This window comes from Corvus moneduloides, chromosome 13 (assembly GCF_009650955.1).
Source record: "Corvus moneduloides isolate bCorMon1 chromosome 13, bCorMon1.pri, whole genome shotgun sequence".
Taxonomy (NCBI): domain Eukaryota; kingdom Metazoa; phylum Chordata; class Aves; order Passeriformes; family Corvidae; genus Corvus; species Corvus moneduloides.
Window position 1 is genome coordinate 14,915,805 of NC_045488.1, and position 21,695 is coordinate 14,937,499.

General features: G+C 40.1%; 2 protein-coding genes across 4 annotated transcripts; both read right to left on the reverse strand.

Annotated features, from left to right (window-relative positions):
* Positions 1-140: 140 nt before the first annotated feature.
* Positions 141-5,243, reverse strand: TM2D3 (TM2 domain containing 3). Of its 2 annotated transcripts, none has more exons than XM_032122846.1 (6): positions 4,818-5,243; positions 3,836-3,931; positions 2,893-3,050; positions 2,183-2,357; positions 1,536-1,611; positions 141-1,246 (listed from the first exon to the last, which is right to left on the reverse strand). In XM_032122846.1, the coding sequence occupies exons 1-6, from the start codon at positions 5,086-5,088 to the stop codon at positions 1,081-1,083; spliced, it is 942 nt and encodes a 313-aa protein (XP_031978737.1). In that variant the 5' UTR covers positions 5,089-5,243; the 3' UTR covers positions 141-1,080. The 2 variants fall into 2 exon arrangements, with proteins under 2 accessions (XP_031978737.1, XP_031978736.1); XM_032122845.1 differs by having other exon boundaries at positions 3,836-3,934; positions 4,818-4,954.
* Positions 5,244-5,693: 450 nt separating this feature from the next.
* Positions 5,694-21,301, reverse strand: TARS3 (threonyl-tRNA synthetase 3). Of its 2 annotated transcripts, XM_032122844.1 has the most exons (19): positions 21,026-21,301; positions 20,230-20,322; positions 18,613-18,803; positions 17,940-18,063; positions 16,701-16,822; positions 15,822-15,939; positions 15,124-15,188; positions 14,346-14,424; positions 12,980-13,126; positions 12,266-12,364; positions 11,788-11,954; positions 11,115-11,277; positions 10,350-10,487; positions 9,836-9,913; positions 9,636-9,736; positions 8,396-8,500; positions 7,507-7,579; positions 6,687-6,801; positions 5,694-6,568 (listed from the first exon to the last, which is right to left on the reverse strand). In XM_032122844.1, the coding sequence occupies exons 1-19, from the start codon at positions 21,275-21,277 to the stop codon at positions 6,420-6,422; spliced, it is 2,379 nt and encodes a 792-aa protein (XP_031978735.1). In that variant the 5' UTR covers positions 21,278-21,301; the 3' UTR covers positions 5,694-6,419. The 2 variants fall into 2 exon arrangements, 1 of the variants encoding a protein (XP_031978735.1); XR_004242785.1 differs by lacking the exon at positions 7,507-7,579 and having other exon boundaries at positions 6,477-6,568.
* Between the last annotated feature and the right edge of the window lie 394 nt (positions 21,302-21,695).

The window sequence follows — 21,695 nt, forward strand, 5'->3', positions numbered from 1 at the left end:
CCTCGGCCCCTGCACAGCGCGGGCCAGGGCCGGGGGCGGGGCCGCCGCTCCGCCCGCCCCGCTCCCTCCCTCCCGCCCCGCGCCAGCGCAGCGGGACCGAGCCCAGCCCGCGACAGACACTGCCAGTACTCAACGCCAGGAAAGCTTCAAGGCGCAGTTTATTCAAGCCATAGGATTTCCAGCCCGACGGCACCGCAGCGCTACAGCGGCGACAGCCCCAGCCCCGGGAGACGAACGGCCGGGCATCCACCGCGACTACACGAAGTTATTGTCCAGTAATGGCACTAGTTTGCTACATTATCGCATCACAAAGTCCTAAGTGGACAAACTCATTGATTATATTGCCGACCCCTTTTTAAAGTAATTTGGCAAGCTTGCTAGCACAAGAACAGCAACTGTAACTTTCACACATATGCAGGTCAAACCCAACTGAAACAAAGTTATTCTGGAACAAACAAACAAAAAAATCTATTTCAATTATTTATTATTTAGCCTTTAGTGTTACTGCAATCTAATTCTAAAACCCACACAATTTAAAGTCGAATCCCTAAGCAGGTATTAGCTCTTGCTATGTCCCAAACCGAGAAGTTAATGTAATTAACATCATAAAACATGGTGATTTACATACTACCCACATAACTCACGCAAATAAATTATCCTCCCACAAATACAAAAAAAAAATACTGACACATTTAGGGAAGTTAGCTTTTGAGTTAAATTCAAGCATAGAAATATTTAGTAAACAATCCAATATTCAAGTTAGTTCGCAGCTCTTTGGGGGCCTGACAGATAATTGAAGTTCAAGCACAGTGGAGAATTTGGTTAGCTGCTCAACTTTTTTTCATAGAAAAATACCATGTCCATAGAAGAAATGAAATTAATTTCAACTTACTCAGTGATCTACTCTTTTATTTGACCTTAGTTAAAGGCAAACCAAGTACAGATACTGTACATTAAAATGTATGCACATAGAACAAACAGTTGTTCTTCATTCTACCTTAAAGGCTCAAACCTCCACACTCTTTTATTTAGAGCCCTTTGCAGGCAACGACTCCTCTCTGAAACACACTGCACCCACATTTAAATATAGAGAGATCCATCTGCAGGTCCCACATAGCCAACACCTATTAGCAGCACATCAATTAGTGTCCATATTCCAAGTCCACCGAAGCTGAAGAGTTTTCCCAGACCTTCCCGCCACTGACCCAAATAGAAACGATCGGCACCAAATCCACCAAGGGTGATGCTATAAGAATAAAAATGTGAATAATTATTATTATATTTAGAGGAACTGAGCTTGGATATCCAAGTGTTTTTCCTCCAGCTGTGTTTGCTGAAGACAGCCAGCACTCTCGCATGAGAACCCATCACGCATTCTATGCCCCCCATTCCAAGCTAGACTATCTGAAATAGTGTTTATTCAGTAAATTCTTAGTTATTGGTTAAAATATACCAGGGAGAAAACCATAGAACCTGAAGATTTTAAAGACAACTAACCTGTTTTAGATTGACATTATCCAGTAGTTCCTGCTTACCTTAGTGCCAAGGCAGTAGACCACTTATAACCTCCAGTCCAGTTGCAATAGAGCATCTTAGGAAAGACACGGTTACCTAAACATTGGAAAACATTAAAACCTTAATGCAATAAACAAAGATCATATAAAAAGGAAGAAAATTACAAGGAAGACGACACTATATTTTTCCAAAAGGAGTCTAAAAGGGTTGACACTGACTGAGAAACAACTGTCAACACAAGAGCTCATTTATACCCTACAGTTCTCTGTTCCATCGGTCTTGGTCCCATATCAGAAAATTCAGTGAACAAATAGAGGGAAAATTAAACTAGTTGGGTGGAACCAGCATAAATTTTTTTAATTAGCCTACAGAGACATTTGGTATCGATTCTATTAGTGGTGTTCAAGTAAGTTTAACTCATCCAAGGTGACAGAAATAAAAACAACTGTTTTCTCTGGTGTGACAGCATACAACAGTATAATACAGCAATGTTTCCAGTTAGATGTTGCTAATATGCTAAAAAATGAAAATGTAGCAATAAAAAAAGTACAGGAAATTGATCAAGGCGCAGGCTGTTATTGCAAAAGGACATAAATAATCTTTGTATTCACCCATTACAAACTACGTGAAGAAATTCTTCAGAGAAATCTGGCTTTGCCCACCTTACCTAGACAATGGATGTGATCCCGGACCGTACAAGTTGCGTTGTACCGTTGTCGTGGGCAGGAAACTGTCATACAGTTTGTGGAATTGGTACAGACATAATCACTTGTGGCAAGCTGCCAGCAAAACTGGCATGTCATGTTAATTGTAAAGTTCTCCTGCTCGTGGTTATTATCATCCTGTAAAAAGGACAGCACTATCACTTCAATAGTATTTAAAAAAAAAAAAAAAATCTGTGTGCTGTATCAAATTAGATTTCATGAGTAGACATTTTGGGCAAAATAACAACTGTTCTGTTTGCTACCTCTTATAGAACACAAAAATCAACATTAGAAAACCACCAAAGAGGGACCAAAGTCAAATTTAACATTCCTGATTCCTCCAACCTAAGGCTGCTGCCAAAAGGAGGACTCATTCAGTCTCACCTGTAAGGTCAGTTTGTAGCTCTGTCAGATACTTAGCCTCCTCACTCTCAAAATGATTGGAGTGGTTTAACTCAAAGGCATGGCCAGGTAATTAAAAGATCCAAGGCAAGAAAGGCAAACCAGGAAAGGGCAGGCCTGCCTTTTCAACAGCCCACAGTGAGTGATCAAACTTATCAAAGAACTGCAAACCTGCCTACATCAGAACCTGGAAACCAATATTCAGCTTTTTAAGACAAGATACCACAGTTTAATTACTTAAATCTAGGGTTAAGAGTAACAGGTTACTTACAACACAATGAACATGTGGCTTGACTTTGCAATCAAAAGTGGCTGTCTTCCCATATATACAGGAATAGTTTGTGTTACATGTCATGCAGTCTGGTGGCAATCTACTGCAAAGCCCGTTGCTGGGACAATTAGTCACGTAAGGTGGAATTTCTGTACTTTCTGAAAGGTGCAATAAGTGAATTAAGAAACTGAGTAAAGAAAGCCAAATAGTCTAAAGTATATAAATGATTTTTTATACATATACATTCACAAACACATGCACTGATGTGGTATAAAGGGCTTTCCTCACTATACATGGAACAGCATTCCCAGCCTGCGCTGTGAGAACCAGAGGAGCCATAGGGCTCCATAGAGGACACCAGCCAACACTTCAGCACAGCATCAAGACTGAGCTTACAGGGATTAGTGCTGCCTCAGCCAGCACTCCTCAGCAGAAGTAATCAGTTTAGGTATAGCAGCAGGGTGACACAGGTAACCTACTTTGAGCTGAGCTCTAATTAGGGCTGCAGCTAGCTCAGCCATTTGTTGTTTGTATGTGTGCAGAATCACCTCCTAAACTGCCAGCAAGAACAGCATTTCTGTCAGTCATGATGCACCCACAGCAAGCTACAAAGCTGTACTGATGGTGGACAGGGAACAAGTTCTTGCAGGATGCTGGAGTCTTTCAAGAACTTCCACCATCCTGAAGGGTATAAACCACATGAACCACAATCGCAATTTAACCTACCATTTTCTAGTTCTTATATGGACCAGTTGTCTAATTAGATAACCCAAAGTAATTGTAATGGTCATTGAAGAGTAATTCATAATGTGTTACATTACAATGCTTCTTACCACTGTGAAATCATGTACAGGTTTCTAAGACCCAATTCAAGAACTTTTGGCCTCAAGACTCTGAGAAGGACCCACAGACAACAAACAAACAAAAAAGCCTAATACCTTACCGAATGCTTTGAAATAGGGAGCATTTGTACTTGTTGAAGTTAGGCTTTTTGCCAGTGTAGACTGTGGCTGTGAAAGCTTTGTCGTCATCAAAGATCCTGCTACAAGACAAAAACATGGAGAAAGTGAAATTTCTAGAACAAAATTCATCTTCGCCGTTTGATTTCAGAACTCTAAAACGAAAATGCAAGTAGAAAGTGTAATGAGATTAGAAAAAAATCTGTTTTCCTGTTCTACTAATAGCAGGATATTTATGCTAAACATTAGAAAGAGCATTAGAATGGAATTGCTCCTTTAAGACAAGGAACTGTATTTATTTCCATTCAATCTTATTTTTTGATTCATGAGAATTTAAAGCACTACTCAGAAAGCAGTGTTTGCTACTGAGCAATACCATTTAATGAAACAATGCAAGTAAATGTTTGACGGCACGATGGAATAGAGGAACCGGCTGGCAAGCACGGCTGTGTTGGTGCAGGCGCTGCGAGAACCGCCGACTGATGGCTCGGAGAGCCGCGATGTGCCAGCCCGCGCCGAGCCCTCACTGCAGCCGCCGGGCACGGAGGAAAGGACAGGCAGCTTCGTCACACCGCCCACCCTGACCGTGCCGAGGAGCCCCAGGATGTTTTGGGTCACACACGTTCACAACAAAGAGCAGGCACAAAAGGTGCTGTATAATAGAGCAGCACACGAGCTGGTGAGCAGGGCCTGGCCCGTGTCTTGCCCTGACACCGAGCACCTCAACGCCAACCCCGCAGAGTGGGCACAACGAAATGCGGCCATGCCCGAAACACCCGCTTCGCCCCCAGTCAGGGGAGCGGCAGCGCATCCTCACACCCCACCGCGGTCACCGTCACCTCCGCAGCCGGACCCGCGCTCAGCCCTGGCCGCGGGGGGCAGCCGCCCCCACTCGAGGCCCCAGCCGGAACCCCTGCCTCTTCTACCACCCCCGGCACCCTGACTCGGCCCGGCGGCCACACTCACCACGGCCCGAGAGGACGGAGAGCTGTGACAGGAACAGCGCGGCCCCACAGATCCCCCGCAAGGCGCGCCGCCACCACCGCGCCGCCATCTTGGTGCGCCCGCCGGGCCCGGCTCTGCCGCCAGGGGGCGAGGCGGGGGCGGGGCCGACCCGGCCTGAGGGGGCGCGGGAGACGGCAACGCCACAGCGGCCCCACACGGGAACAGACACCGCCAAACCCAGAAATTCGCTGTAAAACGCCCTCGGAACCTGAATTCTGCAGGCTGAATACATCACACATGGAGCACGTAAGCCGTAAGCTATAGTCCATAAAAATAAATGTATGTATAAAATATAGAAATAGAAATAAAAATCACCCGCCACTCCCCATGTTAATTCTGTCTAATGGAACAGAAAGCTTTCCCAGCACTTACTCCTTCAATGTTTTTTTTTTCTTTTTCTTTTAGAAGCAGGAGATAAAAAACCCAAATGAATACAAAACCAAACACAGACCCATTCAACACAGGTCTGTACGAGTGTGAGACAGAAGTAAAACATAAGCTTTGTATTTATGTTGATATTTATGCACTAAATTGTAGTTTCTGCTTCATGGCTGTGATATTTAAATCACAGCTAGAGCTGTATAGCTTAGATAATTGCGCAATACACTTAACTAAGTAATAGCATATGAAAGTGAAAAAAAAGGTAAAAATTAATCTCTCAAAAAATCCATTTCAATTGCCTGCAATGGCAACTTTAAAAATCATTTCTAAGCATAAACAGAACAGAAATATGGCCAGTTTCAAGTCCAACAAAGTGTTTTAAAATTAAAATTGTCCTCTGCTCCTTTTTAGCATTCTAACTACTCCTGGCGAATACAGTAATAAATTACACACAGAAAATTTTTTCAAAGTTTTTTTTGTGTTTTAGGAAAAAGCCAAAACAACAGCAAACAGGAAAAAAATAAACTACTTCACACACAGTTACAGTAATTCAACTGCATTCTTGGCAACCACCATTACAGCAACCAGTCATCCCATCAACTCCATGAGGGCCTTGTCACACTGAGACTTCCAACAGACTCCAGTGTATTTATAGTCTGTGAACACACATTCTGAAACAACCAAGGTACTTCCCCTGTGTCCCTTCCCCCCACCCTTACCATTTTTGTTACTATCTGGAGTTAGAAAAAAACCTAATCCAAACTGCTCCTGGGCCACCTACCCCACTGCCAAGCACTGGATGCCAGGTCACAGGCACGTACCTGCTCTGTGACTGAGGGAGCTCAGCACCCCCAGCAGCATCCACTGCCCTTCCCAGCCTCCTGATCCCCAACACTGTGCAGCCCTGACTTACTATTTCCACAGCAAACCCACCATGTCAGAGGTGTAGGACTTTCTAAATGAGCATTCTGCAATTCAGGCAGATCAGAAACCCATGCGATTGTTAAAGAAGTTGGCAAGTGCATCGGTCCTCTCATGCTTTTTCTGGAGCACCAACAGTGCTACATGTGCTTATTTTATGTATCCATTAACTGAAAATTTTCTCCAATGAGCATCACTGCTGTGCAGGAGCAAAGAAACATTTCACATAGGCAGCTAATAATTTTTTTCCTAACAGCAACATCAGAATTCTTCTTCTGCATTTCGAATTTGTGAAGTCTTAAATTTCTTGAGTTTTTCAATAGCAGAAGATACTGAAATCTCTCCGTGAACTTTGTTGTCTCTTGTTCGGACATTGACAGCATTATTTGCTTTCTCCTTTTCTCCAACCACTGCAAGACATAGCACAAAATATTAAACAGACAATCTACATTAGAAAATGAGCCTAGACAAACTTTGTCCAACATTAAAACTTAAATGATATTCAGAAATACAAGATGCGTCAATTACCTAAAATGAAGTTATACTGAGCCAGCTGTGCATTTCTAATTTTCTTGTTTAATGTGCAACTTTGATCTAGATCCACATCTGACATAAATCCTGCTTCAAAGAACTGGTTGCAAACCTAAAAGAAACCCCAAACAAACCAAAACCCTCTTAGTATTACTATATATTTTACACCACACATTTGTAAATGCTGTAATTACTGATCTCTCCCAATAATTAATTCATGTACATGCATAATTTCATTCTTGTGAATGATTACAAGGAATTCAATGAAGTATCTGAAGAAACGTGCACACACAGCAGGACCCCAGCTGGAAGACAATACAAGATAACATCTATATCAAACATGTGCTGCTATGCTGCTGCATGCCAAAAACCTGTCCTCAGACTGAGAAAGGAGAAAGAGAAGGAACAAACACAATCTTGCATTAAAAGGAAAGCAAGGGAGAAGGGTAAAACCAAACATGGTTCAAAAGTGAAGTGGTCAAGAATATACATGGTGGAAATGGAAGGAAACTAGCTCTGCCTACTTAAAGCTGGGAGTACTGTAATGAAGCATTAGTTATCTAAGGTTTGTCATCCAGGATACTTTTTCCTTTAATAATTACAGAAGTATTTACATAATTAAAGAAGCCAAAATACTTGAAGTTTGTATATGTATACAGACATATACAAATTTTAGACTGAAAATTTTGTATTGAAAAATTTACCTCTCCCCTCTAACATGTCTCCAGAATTATTAAGCATTAATTCCCTGTTCCAGGACAATGAAAGGATCTATGAAATTTGCCTGCTGCCATAAGGAGGCAGGCCCTCCTCTCACCTGCTGGGCGTATTGTTCTGAGGTGGGGCCCACAGGCACAACCATGACCTGCCGTGGAGACAGCCAGAATGGCCTGGCCAGCACAGGAGAAATAGGAAATAAAGGTGCATTTTACATTTCCAGTCATAGCCACAGTCATGTTTCACAATAATAATTTCTGTACTTTACAGACTTATTTACGTTAGCTAAGGATGTCAGATAGTGTGTTATCTCCCTCTTTTCAAGCTCACATAAAATAGTAAATAGATTGATTTCAGTAAAATGACACATGGGGGAGTTGGACCTTCTGTTCTCTTGCCAGCTGACTTCACAACTTTAAACACAGTTTTTTCTGTGTAATTTTCACTTTTATTTATAACTTTACAGTGAAAGGTGGACAGTAAGATACGTGACTGAAAATAAGAAGTAACCTTTCCTTAATAATTTAAATACATTCATGAAGAAATATCTTCAGATCTTACTCAAGATAAAACAATCTTAGAAATACAAAAAATATTTCATGTATTAGGACTAATGCATGTCTGTGTATGTAACAACTCAAATAACTGCTTTACATACATCTGACATCCTCCTGGTACAAAAGCATGATTTTTAAGAAAAAAGGAACAAGAATAATGCAGAACTTACACATTCAATTACAATTCCTATTTCTGCATTATTTTGCTCTTTTTCTACAGTCTCATGAAATTGAATTTCTAATAATAAACTATTAATAAATGGATATCATACAACTCAGACCAGAAAATTGGACTATTCTTGTGATCTTACCAACTAATTTTGGGAAACTTCTAGGGATATTATTTTTGCATTATAAGATATGGGACAATAGGAAGGATATGCACTTTCTACATTGTTAAAGACTTCTTAGAATTCCATTTGTGCCACATACCATTTTCCTCCATAATTTTCTGCTAGAATAGCTATCATTCTCTCCACAGATCCCAAAATAGCTCTGTGAATAATCACTGGCCTTTTCTTATCATCACCATCCTTACTGAAAAAAAAATCAAGTTTTTTTTTTTTAATAAAATTATCTTAGCTCACATACATGTAAATCCTACTAATATTTTTGATTCTACTTTTAACAGAAAGACAACATTTAGTTATACTTATGAGAAATATACTGTTTTTATTAAAAACGTACTATGAGTTAGCTGGGCTTTTAAAGGAATTCTGCATAACCACAGTGATTTAAAATAATGCCTATAGGTAGTGACAGAGACACTCTTAAATTTGAGAAGACACTTGACTCAGCACTATTTTTGTGCGTTTTAATATTTTATGTTTTCCCTTGTACTCTCTTTCCATTACAACTTGCTTTTATTTTGTTGAACAGGATCTTACCTGCCCTTACTGTTCATTACTTAGCTTAAATCACGACCCTGTAATTTAAAATACTGGCTTTTTAAAAAAAGAGCCAGTTCATAAGAGTATTATCACGTACCAAAAAAGCTATGACATCTACTGTAGAATATACAGAAGGAGGAAAAAATTACAAATATTCTTATTCTATCTTGCCCATCTTCATAATATGCAAAAATTAAACACAGCAAGAAATACAACCCAGAAAATGAGTATTCAGGTCAACATGGCACTAAGATTAATTTGCTCAGTCGATAAAACTCCCTCTCCGTAGCTGGAAACCGAAGTCAGATTTTCACTAAAAGCTGTTTGCATTTGGTTTATGTTCAAAGTTAACTAATCTAACCTGATAAAAATAAAGAACCACTTAGTACAAACATACTTGCTCCTTAGGGCATGTTTGAACTTGTGTGCCATGTCATCCAAGGAGACACAATGACTAGGCTGAAAACGAAAACTGACTCAGCTGAGGGGTTTTTAGCATAACATATGATCGGTCGTCTTCAAAACTGGCAGACAAGACAGATAACGAGATTTTCCTGCATTTGCAATTAAAGTCAGCTATTACATTGAGTAAGTATCTTCAAGTTCATGACTCGGTCCTCTACTCACTGGGGGCGTTTGCCCTCCCTACCAGCCGACTGATTTACAAGCTAACCATTTGTTAAGTGAGCAATACAGCATTAGTACATAATGGGAATTACAGATAATGAAAGCTATTGCCTAATTTCATTTTTAAAAGGAAGATACTTAGCTTAACCACTCACCCAACATAAGTCAGATTAAACCGAATGGGTAGCTGGAAGTCAAGTTGGATGGTAGCACATTGATGGTACCTACCAATGGCATCTTTGATTTTAATATCAATCTGTGAAGCAAAATAATACAGTTACTAAATATAGTTTGCCTGCAGTACATCTGCATTTCTGTCCCTCCCAAAGTTATATTGAAATGCTGAGTCACTGACCTTAGGACCATAAAATGCTCCATCTCCTGGATTCAAATTCCATTGCTCTCCAAAGCTATTCAAGCTGTTTTGAAGTTGCTAACCATAATAAATGAAAGAGTAATTTAAAAAGGTATAGAAGGGCCTTTCATTACTGGAAATCAAAGCATTTGCCTTTGAAATTCAAAGGGAGTCAAAGGGCAGTACAACCCCTATTGTTCAAGGATTTGTTCATTTATGATACATAATCTGGAAACAGTAGTTCCTTGTATAACTATTGTGATTAATCAGAAAAAAAGAAAAATAGAAATCTAACTAGTTCAAGATAAGGGGCTAAGTAAGAATCTGGAAGTTCTGATTTTCTATAGAACTTCAGCTTTAATGTGATGTTTTCCTACAAGAATTTCCACTAAGGGCAATATTTAGCATCTGATTTAAGCAATTTCATCATGCAGCATGGGAGAACGTAGTTAAATATCTACCTCTGCAAATACAAATATTAAAGAGGTTTTTTGTTTGCTTTTAAATTAATTACCTTTTCTGCATGATCCCAGATCTCTAAATCTCCAAGATAATTTTCAGGTCTTGTAGAAAGATGTAGTTGAAAGGTAAAGCCAAAGACAGCATACACTGACTTCAAGAAATCAAGACAGCCCTTAATTTCTTCTTCAATCTTAAACATAAAACATATTAAAATATGTTAAAATTTACTTACATAAAAATGTAATTGAATCTACTGAATTCCTCATAACCAGAATATAAGAGTTCATTAAACAAAATAAGAAAGAATTAAAAACCCCTTGAAAATCCTACAAACTCAAATCCAGGTACTGGGCAAAAAGAGATCTGAGGTGTTGCGGCTTGAAAGCATGGCAAGAAAAGTAGTATTTTTGTTAAGCATGAGGTTCTGGAGCCAAGTTGTATCCTGAACAAAAGTGCATCAACTTATACATGTAGCTCCACTAAAATCTATGGCATTACTGACAAAAAAGTTTTTATTCAGCATTACTATAGAAAACAATGGCATCAACTGCTTTTTTCTTTGCAGAGGGAGATGGAAGATGCAACAAATCTTACTTTCTGGGATCTAATTACCCAATGCATCTTCCTAAATAAAAGGAATAACGTAGGAAAAAAACCCCATCAAAAGCAGCATTATGCTACACAACGGAAGAAGCAAGAGTTGAAATACTTCAGGGATTTTTTTCTTGTTTACTGCTAGTTTGCACTGGGAGAGGGAAGGGTTTTTTGGGTCTTTTTTTGGTTGACTGGTGGGGATGTAGGAGGTGCTTTTTTTTACCTGTTCCATTGTGCAAAAGATGTGAGCATCATCTTGTTGGAAACGCCTTACACGAGTCAAGCCACTCAAAGTGCCCGAGAGTTCATTTCGGTGAAGAACTCCAAAATCTGCAAGTCTCAGAGGCAATTCCCTCCAGGATCGGGGACGATGGGCAAACATCAAGCTAAGAGGAACATGGAAGAACCTTCCTTTTATCCTTCTTACAGAAGATTTAAGACAACACAGAAATAAACGAAGCTCAATATAGACAGTAATCACATTTTTAAGTATTTACTCATTCAGGTTGTCTACATCCTGAAAGACAGGCAAACAGAAAAAGCACGCCACTCAATGTACTGCTAAAGACCATCTGGGAAAAAACACTGCAGGAGTAAATCAGAACTGGTTCATCTCTACCTTCTTGGAACACCACATCTGATGCCCGCCTCCATCCAACAGAATTGGTATTTACTAGCGGTACAGACTAATATTAGCATGCACAAACCTAGCTCAGTGCAGACTTACTGCAAAGGTCTGCTTTGGGACACTGTCAGAGAAGTTCTCTGGACACACTGGCTTAGCAGTCTATCATAAACATACATGATAGCATGTATTAATACTCCTTTTATTTCTCCTCAGCCCCACAAAGGATAAATGAAGTAAAATAGTAAGTTTTCCAATTGAGAGTACTAACCAATGTCCTGGACAATTCATGGGTTTAAGGGCAAAAGCTTCCTTCTCAATCTCAAAAGAGAACATATTTTCACTGTAGTGCTGCCAATGTCCTGAAGCTTCCCAGAGTTTACTGTTGAAGACGTTTGGAGATACAACTTCAGTAAAATTACGCCTGCGATATTCACCCTATAGAACAAATGCAACATTTAAAAGGTGATAGAGCTTTTGACAAGCAAAAGCTTGATTCTTTTTAATGGTGGTATTATGATGGCAACTTACAGGGAGACTAAAGGACTACTGCAAGTGTAGATTTTGCACAATTGGAAAACACAGCTTCTGCCTTATTTTCAAAAAGGTTAGATTTGTAAAATCATTGTGAAAATCTTATATAAGTTTACATACATAGACATTTCTCTTTCTGTGGATAGGTCAGTGCTATCATTTAAGATCAACAAATGATATTCACGTTGCTAGGAGTTACATCAGTATATACTCACCCTTATGAAATCCATGAGTGTGTTATAAAGAAAGGCACCTCTAGGGAGGAAAAAGCAGCTTCCAGGACTCAAATCATGAAAGAAGAAGAGTTCTTGCTCCTAGGTAAATTAAAACCAGAATGCTCTAACAACAATTCAGAAAGAATCGCAGAATGTACCTACTTCTCACACATTGAGACACTGTTTGCAAAGATGGAATATTCCAGCAACAAGATGATCTCTGGTCTACAAGTTCTCAGCAACACCAGTTAATTTATCTGCAGTTCTTATTCTTAGAAGTTTGTAAGAACACTGAATTCCATTTGATTCTTTGACTATGTAAATACAAATGTCCCCAAATTTACACTTATTATAAAGAATGACCAAACCATGTTATTTACACAATTTCCTAATAAATTCTCTTCTATGAAGAATAGAGTGGTTTAGGTAGGATCTGCAAAGACTTTACATTAATAGGTTTAAGATTTATTTCCCTAAACCAAGGGACTAAAGGCATTAGCTTTTTCCCAACATTAGTTTAATATTCATATGCAAGTGACAAGTTCAGTTTGTAGAATTAAAATTTTAAAATGTAAGCGACATCAAGAAGCACTTAGAACTGACTCCCTTTCAAACTGTCAAAAAACAACAACAAAAATCAAAACTAAAATACAAGGAAAGAGAACGAATTCTATAATAGAAGTATAAAAGAGAGTAGACAGTGGAATAGTGTACCTTTCCAATTTTCCTATGATCCCGGTTTTTGGCTTCTTCCTGGACTTTTTCCCATTCCTTCATCATTTTGTTATCAGGAAAGGATATTCCATATATTCTCTGCAGAGTTTCCATCTCAGATTTTCCTTCCCAATATGTAGAGGAACTCTGATACACAAATCCCATATTTTAAGATAATATTACATAATATCAGGGAAAGAGGGATAAACACTAACCCATTCAAACATTATTATATTTTTCCTTGGGAAAAGAATTATATGCAATTCTTCAGCATTTGTTTATAATACAAAGAGACTTGCAGTGCCTTTTAGTCACTAATACAGAAGACAAACAGAAGTGACAGGTCAAATCATTTTTATTCTGCTTAGGTACCTCGCTTTAACTCACATCATGGCTTATTTTATTATTTCATGTTATGGCTTCTAAAAAGGCAGCACTTGTTTACATTGAAAACATAATGCAGTAGGGAAACACAAAAGGCAAAACAAACTTAACTCTCACAGTTAAATGTGAGCAGTTTTAACCCTCTACCCACTTAATCCCTGGAACTCAAGAGTTCCATGCACTTCAGTTAGGAAGCCAGCAAAAGCCACAATGATGGATGTTCCAAAGAGCTCAGTCTAATAAGGTTACCAAAATTAGTATCTGTGAGTAACTTAAACTACACCATAAATTCAGAGGCCTCTGCAAACATTGTCTCTGCCTTTCCTGGAAGCAATGCCATTTTTTAACCGCAGCTTTTAACTTCCAGATCTGCCAGGGTCCACTTTATCTCCTGTACCTGAAGGATACCATCTGACAAGGTCAAAATACTATTTTCTGACCCAGTGAGTACCTTGGATGTTCATTTACTGCAGAACAGAGCATACACACCCCCCTGCACTCAGATGTGACAGCTGGTACAGACTAACCAGGACACTTGTCCTGTGAAGTGCGGTGCTGGTTGGAGATGGTGGCACAGTCCTGCCACAGGAGCTTAGGCACTGCACTTCTCTCCTGTGCACGGGAGAATTGGCTCCACAGCTAATCTGGTCTCTAATAGCTAGAGTTTTTTGCAGTGCTCTTCATCAGTCTAAACATGCATGTTACACTAATACTCTCATAAAGAAACATGCTGGTAACCTTCACTGAGGTACTATTGTCTTAGTCAAGAATTAGTAAACCTCAGAAGCAGATCAATGACCAAAGTCAGTAGTTCTACTTCTACAATGGGAGCTGGGAAAGAAATTAAGAACTATTGTACAGTAAGCAAAGAAAACAATAGAAAGGACCAATCCTAGGATACATCAGCTCAGTAAAAATAAATATATAAATATATCAACTGACAATTTATTTCAGTTTCAATGTACAGTTAATTTAAAGTTACCTTAATTATTTTAAGGGCCTTAATTTTTCCAGTGTGTCTCACATGTGGACCCCTGCAGAGATCAATCAATGGACCACATCTATATGCCAAAAGAAAATGAGTTCATTTCCAAGCAATGCAACAACATTTTTCAATAGTCACTAACGGCACAAAAGTTCATGTCTGACACATTCAAACATGACAGTAAATAGAAATATGCAGCGTGCAGCAAATTCAGTGCACCTTAAATGTAATTGCGCCTTCTACCTGAAGTGGAATATTCACTCAGTAAACTCTCAGCACATTTGATCCATTATCAAGAGCATCATAATACATATGCCAATTCATATAGTTCCATATGTGAACTTGTTCAAGTTGGCCAGGAAACTTCAAACTATGCACATCCAACAGAAAAATGGTTTTGCCATTTTCCAACCAACTAACAAGCAACTGCATGAGCAGGTTCCTCACCCCACACTGAGCTAGAGTTAGCTTTATCCATTATGCAGCAAGCCAGTGTCAGGGGTGGTAACTTATTTTAATCAGTCTACTGAAACCAGAAGGAATGAATAAAAACTGAACTTGACATTTGTCCACAAACTGAGACCTAATCAGTCCCAGCAGAGAAAGACAATATGTCACTTTACATAAATAGCAATATTGATTACAAACTTAAGTCCCAATCACACAAGAATTCAGAACTTAGAGTAAAAAAACACCCAACAAATTATTCTCTTCTCAAATTAAATTCATTAGGTATAAAAATACTTTATAATACCTTTCAAGTATATTATTTTACCTGTATACTGTGGTAGTTGGTGTCTTCACCTTCTCATTAAGGATACGACACTTAAACTTGTTATACTGTGTGTGGAAACATAAAAAGCCAGAAACATCAATAAAATGGATAATAAAATTCTCTTTTAAAATTACATATTAATCATACAAGTGCACCAGTGAAAGACACTCCTAATTAAAAAAAAAAACCAAAAAAAAACCCAAAGCAAAAAAACCCCCCACATATATTTCTCACAAGAATTGCAAAAGCAAAGGGGAAAGAGACAAAAACATCTTAACTCCCCTGAGGGTGTGTTGAGGATTGTGATTACCATCTGAACACCTCAAAGCACTTGTGAAAGGCAATCCCACAGTACAGTGAGACTGGCAATATTCACTGAATAAAACAGGACTAGAGCTAAAGTCTTTTTTGACCTGTTTCCACAAGTGGGCCAGAAGAAATGTATGCCTTTTGTTTACTTGTCTGTCATTTCATTGAGCTTGAGGTGTTTTTTTGTGGAGTACAAAATTGTTTTTATTAGTGCCTGAAAGCATCCTGAACACCTGAGAGGTCTATGGAGAGGGGGAGAAGGATGGTACCGTTCTCCTTTGTTTTACTAGACAGGTCCTATTCTGACGAGTCAGTCACATGCAATATTTCACAAAAGTTACATTTTAAAAGATCATTGTACCAGATCCACAGCTACTCTGAAGATTTACCTTAAACATGTCTAACAGGATCTCCTTTTTGACTTCCAGCCTTTCAAAAACCTGTTTCTCTTCTATGATATTTTTACAACAGCTCTCTAGTAGTGGGAATTCAGTACTAGATACACTTCTAAATAAAAAGACACAGGCAAAAGAAATATAAATTAATTATCTTGATACTCCCATTTTTTCAAGTGACCACTTTCTAATGGTCTAATTCAAAAAACATGGAATGTGGTGGTGTGATTTATCACAGTATTTTCTTAGTTACTTACAATCGACTGTATTTTTAACTATTAAACTCAGAAACACAGATAGTACCATCCTGAACAAACCCACTGCAATCATTCCCAGAACAGTCTTTGACATGATCAAATGTCTGGAAGACCTATAGCTCAAAATATTCATACGATTTAAGAAAAAAACAAACCAAGGGGAAAAAAGGCTCAATCCAGCCACAAGAGCCAGTTTATCAGCTCATGCAGATTCAGTATTCTCCCTGCCTACAGAAAGATAAACAAGGAAAAAACAGAGTTGTAAAGCTGTGCACAAGGATTAGAAAAGTAGTAAACACATATACAACTTACATGCATTTGTGCCCTTGGAAACCAAACTTGCATGACTCTTCAAGGAAACCATCCCCTTTACCTCACAGCAACTTCAGAAAGTTTAAGTCAAACACATGGCATTTTTTCCACAGAACACTGAACAGCTTCAACTCTTACAGAGCAGGTGTCTGAACACTGCTTCTGAATTTAAATATATACACACACTCAGTTTCAAATCATATTAGAGATCCAATTTTACTTCTAACATGCAGAAACAAACAAAATAATTCTAGTACTGAGCTTTAATATAGAGTATTAAAATTCTAAGACACTGTAATTTTACCTATCTTCAATATAGATGTCATAATGAAATCCATTCTCAGTTGGTGGTCCATAGCATAAGAAGCCCCCAAAATATCCTTCCATGGCCTCTCCAAGAATGTGAGCACTGGAATGCCAGTAAACCTGTAAATGAAGTCAGGTGAGCAAACCATGAGGTCAATGGCACTGGGTAACTAAAAAGAAGAAAAAACAAACCAGAGGTGTATCTGCAGATGGGAAGTAGACTGGAACCAATGTTGTTCAAATTTTGAGAAAAATAAAACAATTTTATCTTTTCATTTTGAAGTCCTCTAAATGATTAATATAATGGCAGATGTGGCACTAAAGGTCCACCATACTCCAGCCTCAAAGAGGATGACTATACCTCTGCACAATTCCTTCAAATTAGTACTTACTGTATTTGTTCATTTATAAGGTATTTTCAGTTGAAGTCTATGCACCACTAACCACATCTAAAGCAATGCAGCCAATTAAGTTGCTATTGTTCACATTCAGTACATTTATTACTGCGACTGTAAACTACATTACCTGAAATGTCAGATGAGGGAAGCCAACAACAAATACAGTAGATCAATACCAGTCTGATGTTCTGAATTCTTATTAATTCAGACTATTTCAGAGCTGCTGCTACAAGATAAAGACTTTACAGGCTCCTGAAATGCCTCCAACAAGCTTAATCACATGAACAATTATTTGACAGAACTGAAGTCCACCTCTAGTATATAAAGATAACATAAGCTTCAGACTGAATAGCATTAAAGAAAAATCTTGGCCATGTTGCTAAGTATATATATATAGCTTAATTGACTAAGATATGCCTACTTAAGGATCTAATAAACAGTGCCAGCACAAGGAGGTGTAGATTTTATTTATGACTCAAGTCTAATATTAGACAATTTTTAGAAAATGGTAAGACTGCCTCACTTCGCTTTCACAGTCTGATCTTCAAATGCACTGAGCCAAACCATAGACTGTTTCAAATTAGCATACAAATCAAGACCTACTGTATGAACTGACTTGTTTATATAAAAGAGAAGGATGAAAAGAACACTAAGATTTTATTCACTCTCAGACTAAACGCACTTAGTATCTAATCTTCTTTGTTGAATACAGGAAATACATTACTTGAATAGTTTTGTGGCTTTTTTTTTTAATTCAGTATTTTAAAAGCTTAATTCTGTCATCAATTTTATGTCATTAGTTTCTTTAATCAAGCAGAAACCAGAGAGTGTTTACTCACAGCTTTGGCTTCTTCATTATCAAAGGTGAGCAGCTCTAGAGTACAATCTTCCTCCAGGGGACGGTCCAGGTCCCAGAGTTCACCATTCACTTTGGCTATGACCACATTCGAAGCCAACAGTTGACTAAAGAAATAGAAAAGATGACAAGAGACAACAATATTTAGGTTCAGATTTGTAAAAGACTTTAGATTTCTAAACCCCATGAGGCTACATCCACATCTTGTAGAACCTGAAGGTCTTAAACTTTTGTTTCTGTGGTCTTCTTAAACAGTTGCCTACTTTTAAGGTATAGAACCTTAAGGTCTTAGGAAGTTTCATTTAACAGTTTTCAGTGCTGGGGATCTGAAGGAAAGACTGCTCCTTGCAACAGGTTCTACAGTATCTGCTAGCTCACAAAACTTCACGTCTCTTAATTCCTAGCAGTCTCACAAATTTATTAATTGGAAGCAAGCATTATGATCCCAGCGCAGAACCTCAAGCATCACTCAGAACAGTAACTTTAAGCAGCTGTTTCTACTACATGAAGCTGAAGTTCCAATGCTTTCCAAGCAAACCAATTTAAGGGAGCCATCACCCACTGACTGTGATGTATTTTATGCAACAAGGTAAGAGACAAATGATAGTAACAGTTTTAGCACTACAAAAGTACAACTCTTTGAATGTGTAGGTTACCTAATTCCTACAGCTAATTGATATGGCGTGGTTTTCCAAGATTCCCCTTCAACCGTCTCTCCATCTGTTAGAGTAATTTTGATAGATTTGCTCTGGTTGGCTGCTCTGTAAGCTAGCAAAGCATCATGTTCTTTCTTCAGTGCTTCATAAAGCTTCAGTCTGTCTTCTATGAAGCCTGGTGCACACTGGCGCTGTAAGAAATAAATTAGATCATACACACACATATATATGAGACAAAGAGAATAATAGGATTCACAGTGTTGATGCATCCCCAGGGGTTCTAATTTGTTGTCTTGGGGTGACGTTATGATGTGTATCCCATATCGGTGCCTATGCCCAGAAATTAATTTTCGTGCCTTTCTATGCCTCTAAACTGAGCCTGAGAGGGGGAAGGAAAAAACTGAGCAAAACTTTCTCAAAGCAGTTTGCAGCTTGTTCAAGGTCACATAAAGACAGCAGGTTTTTTTCCCCAGCTGCGGCAGGGGAGTGAGGAAGCACCCGGCTTGCTGCTTTCCAGTCAGCTTTTGGCCAGTTGTTTCAGTTTCTTGTTCTCCGGAGAGAGACTGAGAGTTGAACTTTGCTTTTCCTTCTCTAGAATTCCGGATTTTCTCCCTTTGCTACTGGACTGCTTTCAACTTCAGAGCACATCGGGAGGACTTTCCACCGGGCACAGAGGGCCTGGCCCCGGCCCAAGCCCCAGCTCCGAGGAGACCAAAGGGAGGACTCTAACGCTTTCCCAGGTTTTTCCTCCACAGTGAAAGATTTTACCATTTAACCTTATTTTCCTTTCCCGGGTGTTTGTTAAATAAATAGTTTTATCTTCTTCACTTTCCTTCGAGGAAAATTTATTTTTTTCCCGAACCTGGTGGGGAGGGGTGGTTGTGCCTTCTCTCAGAGGATATATTTCTAAATTTGGCCAAACCGGTACACTTGTCCAGATTTCACTGTAGTAGAATTTATACTAAAATTCAGTAAAGCATTCATAAATAATATATACAGGGTAGTCCCATCCAAATTGCTGACTATTTTATAGTGGTTTTCCAATTTTCCATGCATTTTCATCAATCTGGGCCTAAATGGGTCTGTGAGTTGGACCTCAGAAAGCAGCCTATATTCCTGGCCCAAAATTTGCATTTGGCAGATGTCCTGGCAAAATTTGGATCACTCCAACAAGCCCTCACTACTGCCACTACATTCAAAGCCCCAGATTCAAACAAGACAGTTCACATGAAGATTCCTGTATTTTAGATTAAGGTGAGTTATTAAGCTCTATTGTACTACAGCAGTGCTGCCAACATTCTTTCAGCCATCATGAACGCTGTTTAAGTGCTTGTGAACCATCAGTCTCCTTAGGCACCACAGAATCATGGCCTTTATTTTCCAATACCCAAGTCCTTTTGTTACATAAGAAGTAGAGATCTAAGAATGTATCAGTAACTCTACTAATGCAAGATGAAGCTCTTAAATAATGTGGGGTTTTTCTCTCTGTGCTATAGCAAGCCTTCTTCCCAAAAGCTGGGATTTCAAAATACAGCAAAGTATTTCAGATTTGAGCACCTTTTCTGAACCTGGCCAAAAACCACTCCTATTATTATGTGGTATTAAAGAACCACTTACATCATTCTGGTGTTGGTTCACAGCTTCATTTTCTTTTTTCTTTTCCTCTTCAATTTGATTCACCACATCAGTTGGACTTGCACTGGAGACGTTCTGAAAACAGTGATAATACAAAGTATAACCCTACTATACCTTTAAGATTTTTTCCAGCAATCATTAAAGCAAACCAAACCAGTATAATAATGGGCTAAAAAGGCAATTACAGGGAATAAGGTATGTCCTTAGTACAAAGACTTATCATGACTCGTCTAAAATTCATTCTTTTGACCTTCTGCAGACACAGCAATGTTGCTCACCAAGCAAAGTCCTCTCAACACAATTCCCCAAATTTTACTACTACAACTATCACCAGCAAAATAGCCCCAGCAAGGCCGTAGGAGACCAAACTGGAGCAGTGAGCAGTAACAGCAACTTTCAGTGGTGTGATACCTCGAACAGGTTGCCCAGAGATGCTGTGGATGCCCTATCCCTGGAAGTGTTCAAGGCCAGGCTGGATGGGGCTCTAATCAATCTGGTCTAGTGGAAGATATCCCTGCCCACGGCAAGGGGGTTGAAACGAGATGATCTTTGGGGTCCTTCCCAACCCAAACCATTCTATGAACACACCGCCTTGGCGCAAAGGTGGAGACCACGGCCCAGTGCTGCGGGCAGACACCGCGACAGACGTCAGCTCCCGTGGGCTGGGCACAGGCGGCTCGACTCCGTGAGTGCCCCTGTCCCGTCCCTTCCTGCCCGCGGAGGTCCGGCCATCCCGGGGTCACCGTCCCGTCCCCGCTCCGAGCGGCCCCGGCGCTACCTCTCCGCCGGCCGGGGGCTGCCCCGGCGCCGCCCGGCCCAGCTCGGCCGCCAGGCTGCGGCGCAGGTGCAGCAGGCGGTAGCGCAGCTTCTCGTTCTCGGCCCGCAGCCGCTGCAACTCGGGGCTGGCGCTTCCGGGGCAGTCCGGCTCCTGCGGCTCCTTCAGCCGGCCGACCTCCGCCGCCAGCCAGCGCAGCTCCCGCTCCTGCCGCGACAACCTCAGCGCCACCGCCTCGGCGGCCGCCGCCGCCATGCTGCCCACGGCGCGCTCCGCCCCCGGCCCGATCCGGCCCCGCCCGCTGCCGCTGGACCCCGCCCGGGCGCGGCGCGGCTCCGGGGCCGTCCGGGGCGTTCCTGCTCCCATCGCTCCTTCTTCTATTTGAGCGAACAGCTCGTTGGAGCCCTCGCTGATGTGCTGCTGATTAATCTACGTACCCGAGGCCGGTGAGCAGTTGGGAAGTGTCGATATCCACAGAATCAATTAGGTTGGAAAAGACCTCTGAGATCATCGATTCCAACCTATGACCGAGGACCACCGTGTCAACCAGACCACGGCACCACGTGCCACATCCAGTCTTTCCTTTAACACATTATGAAACAAATCAATGTCAAAACGTGTGGGTCAGGTTGCATCCTTATTTCACTTCAATATCAAATAAACACTGCCAGAG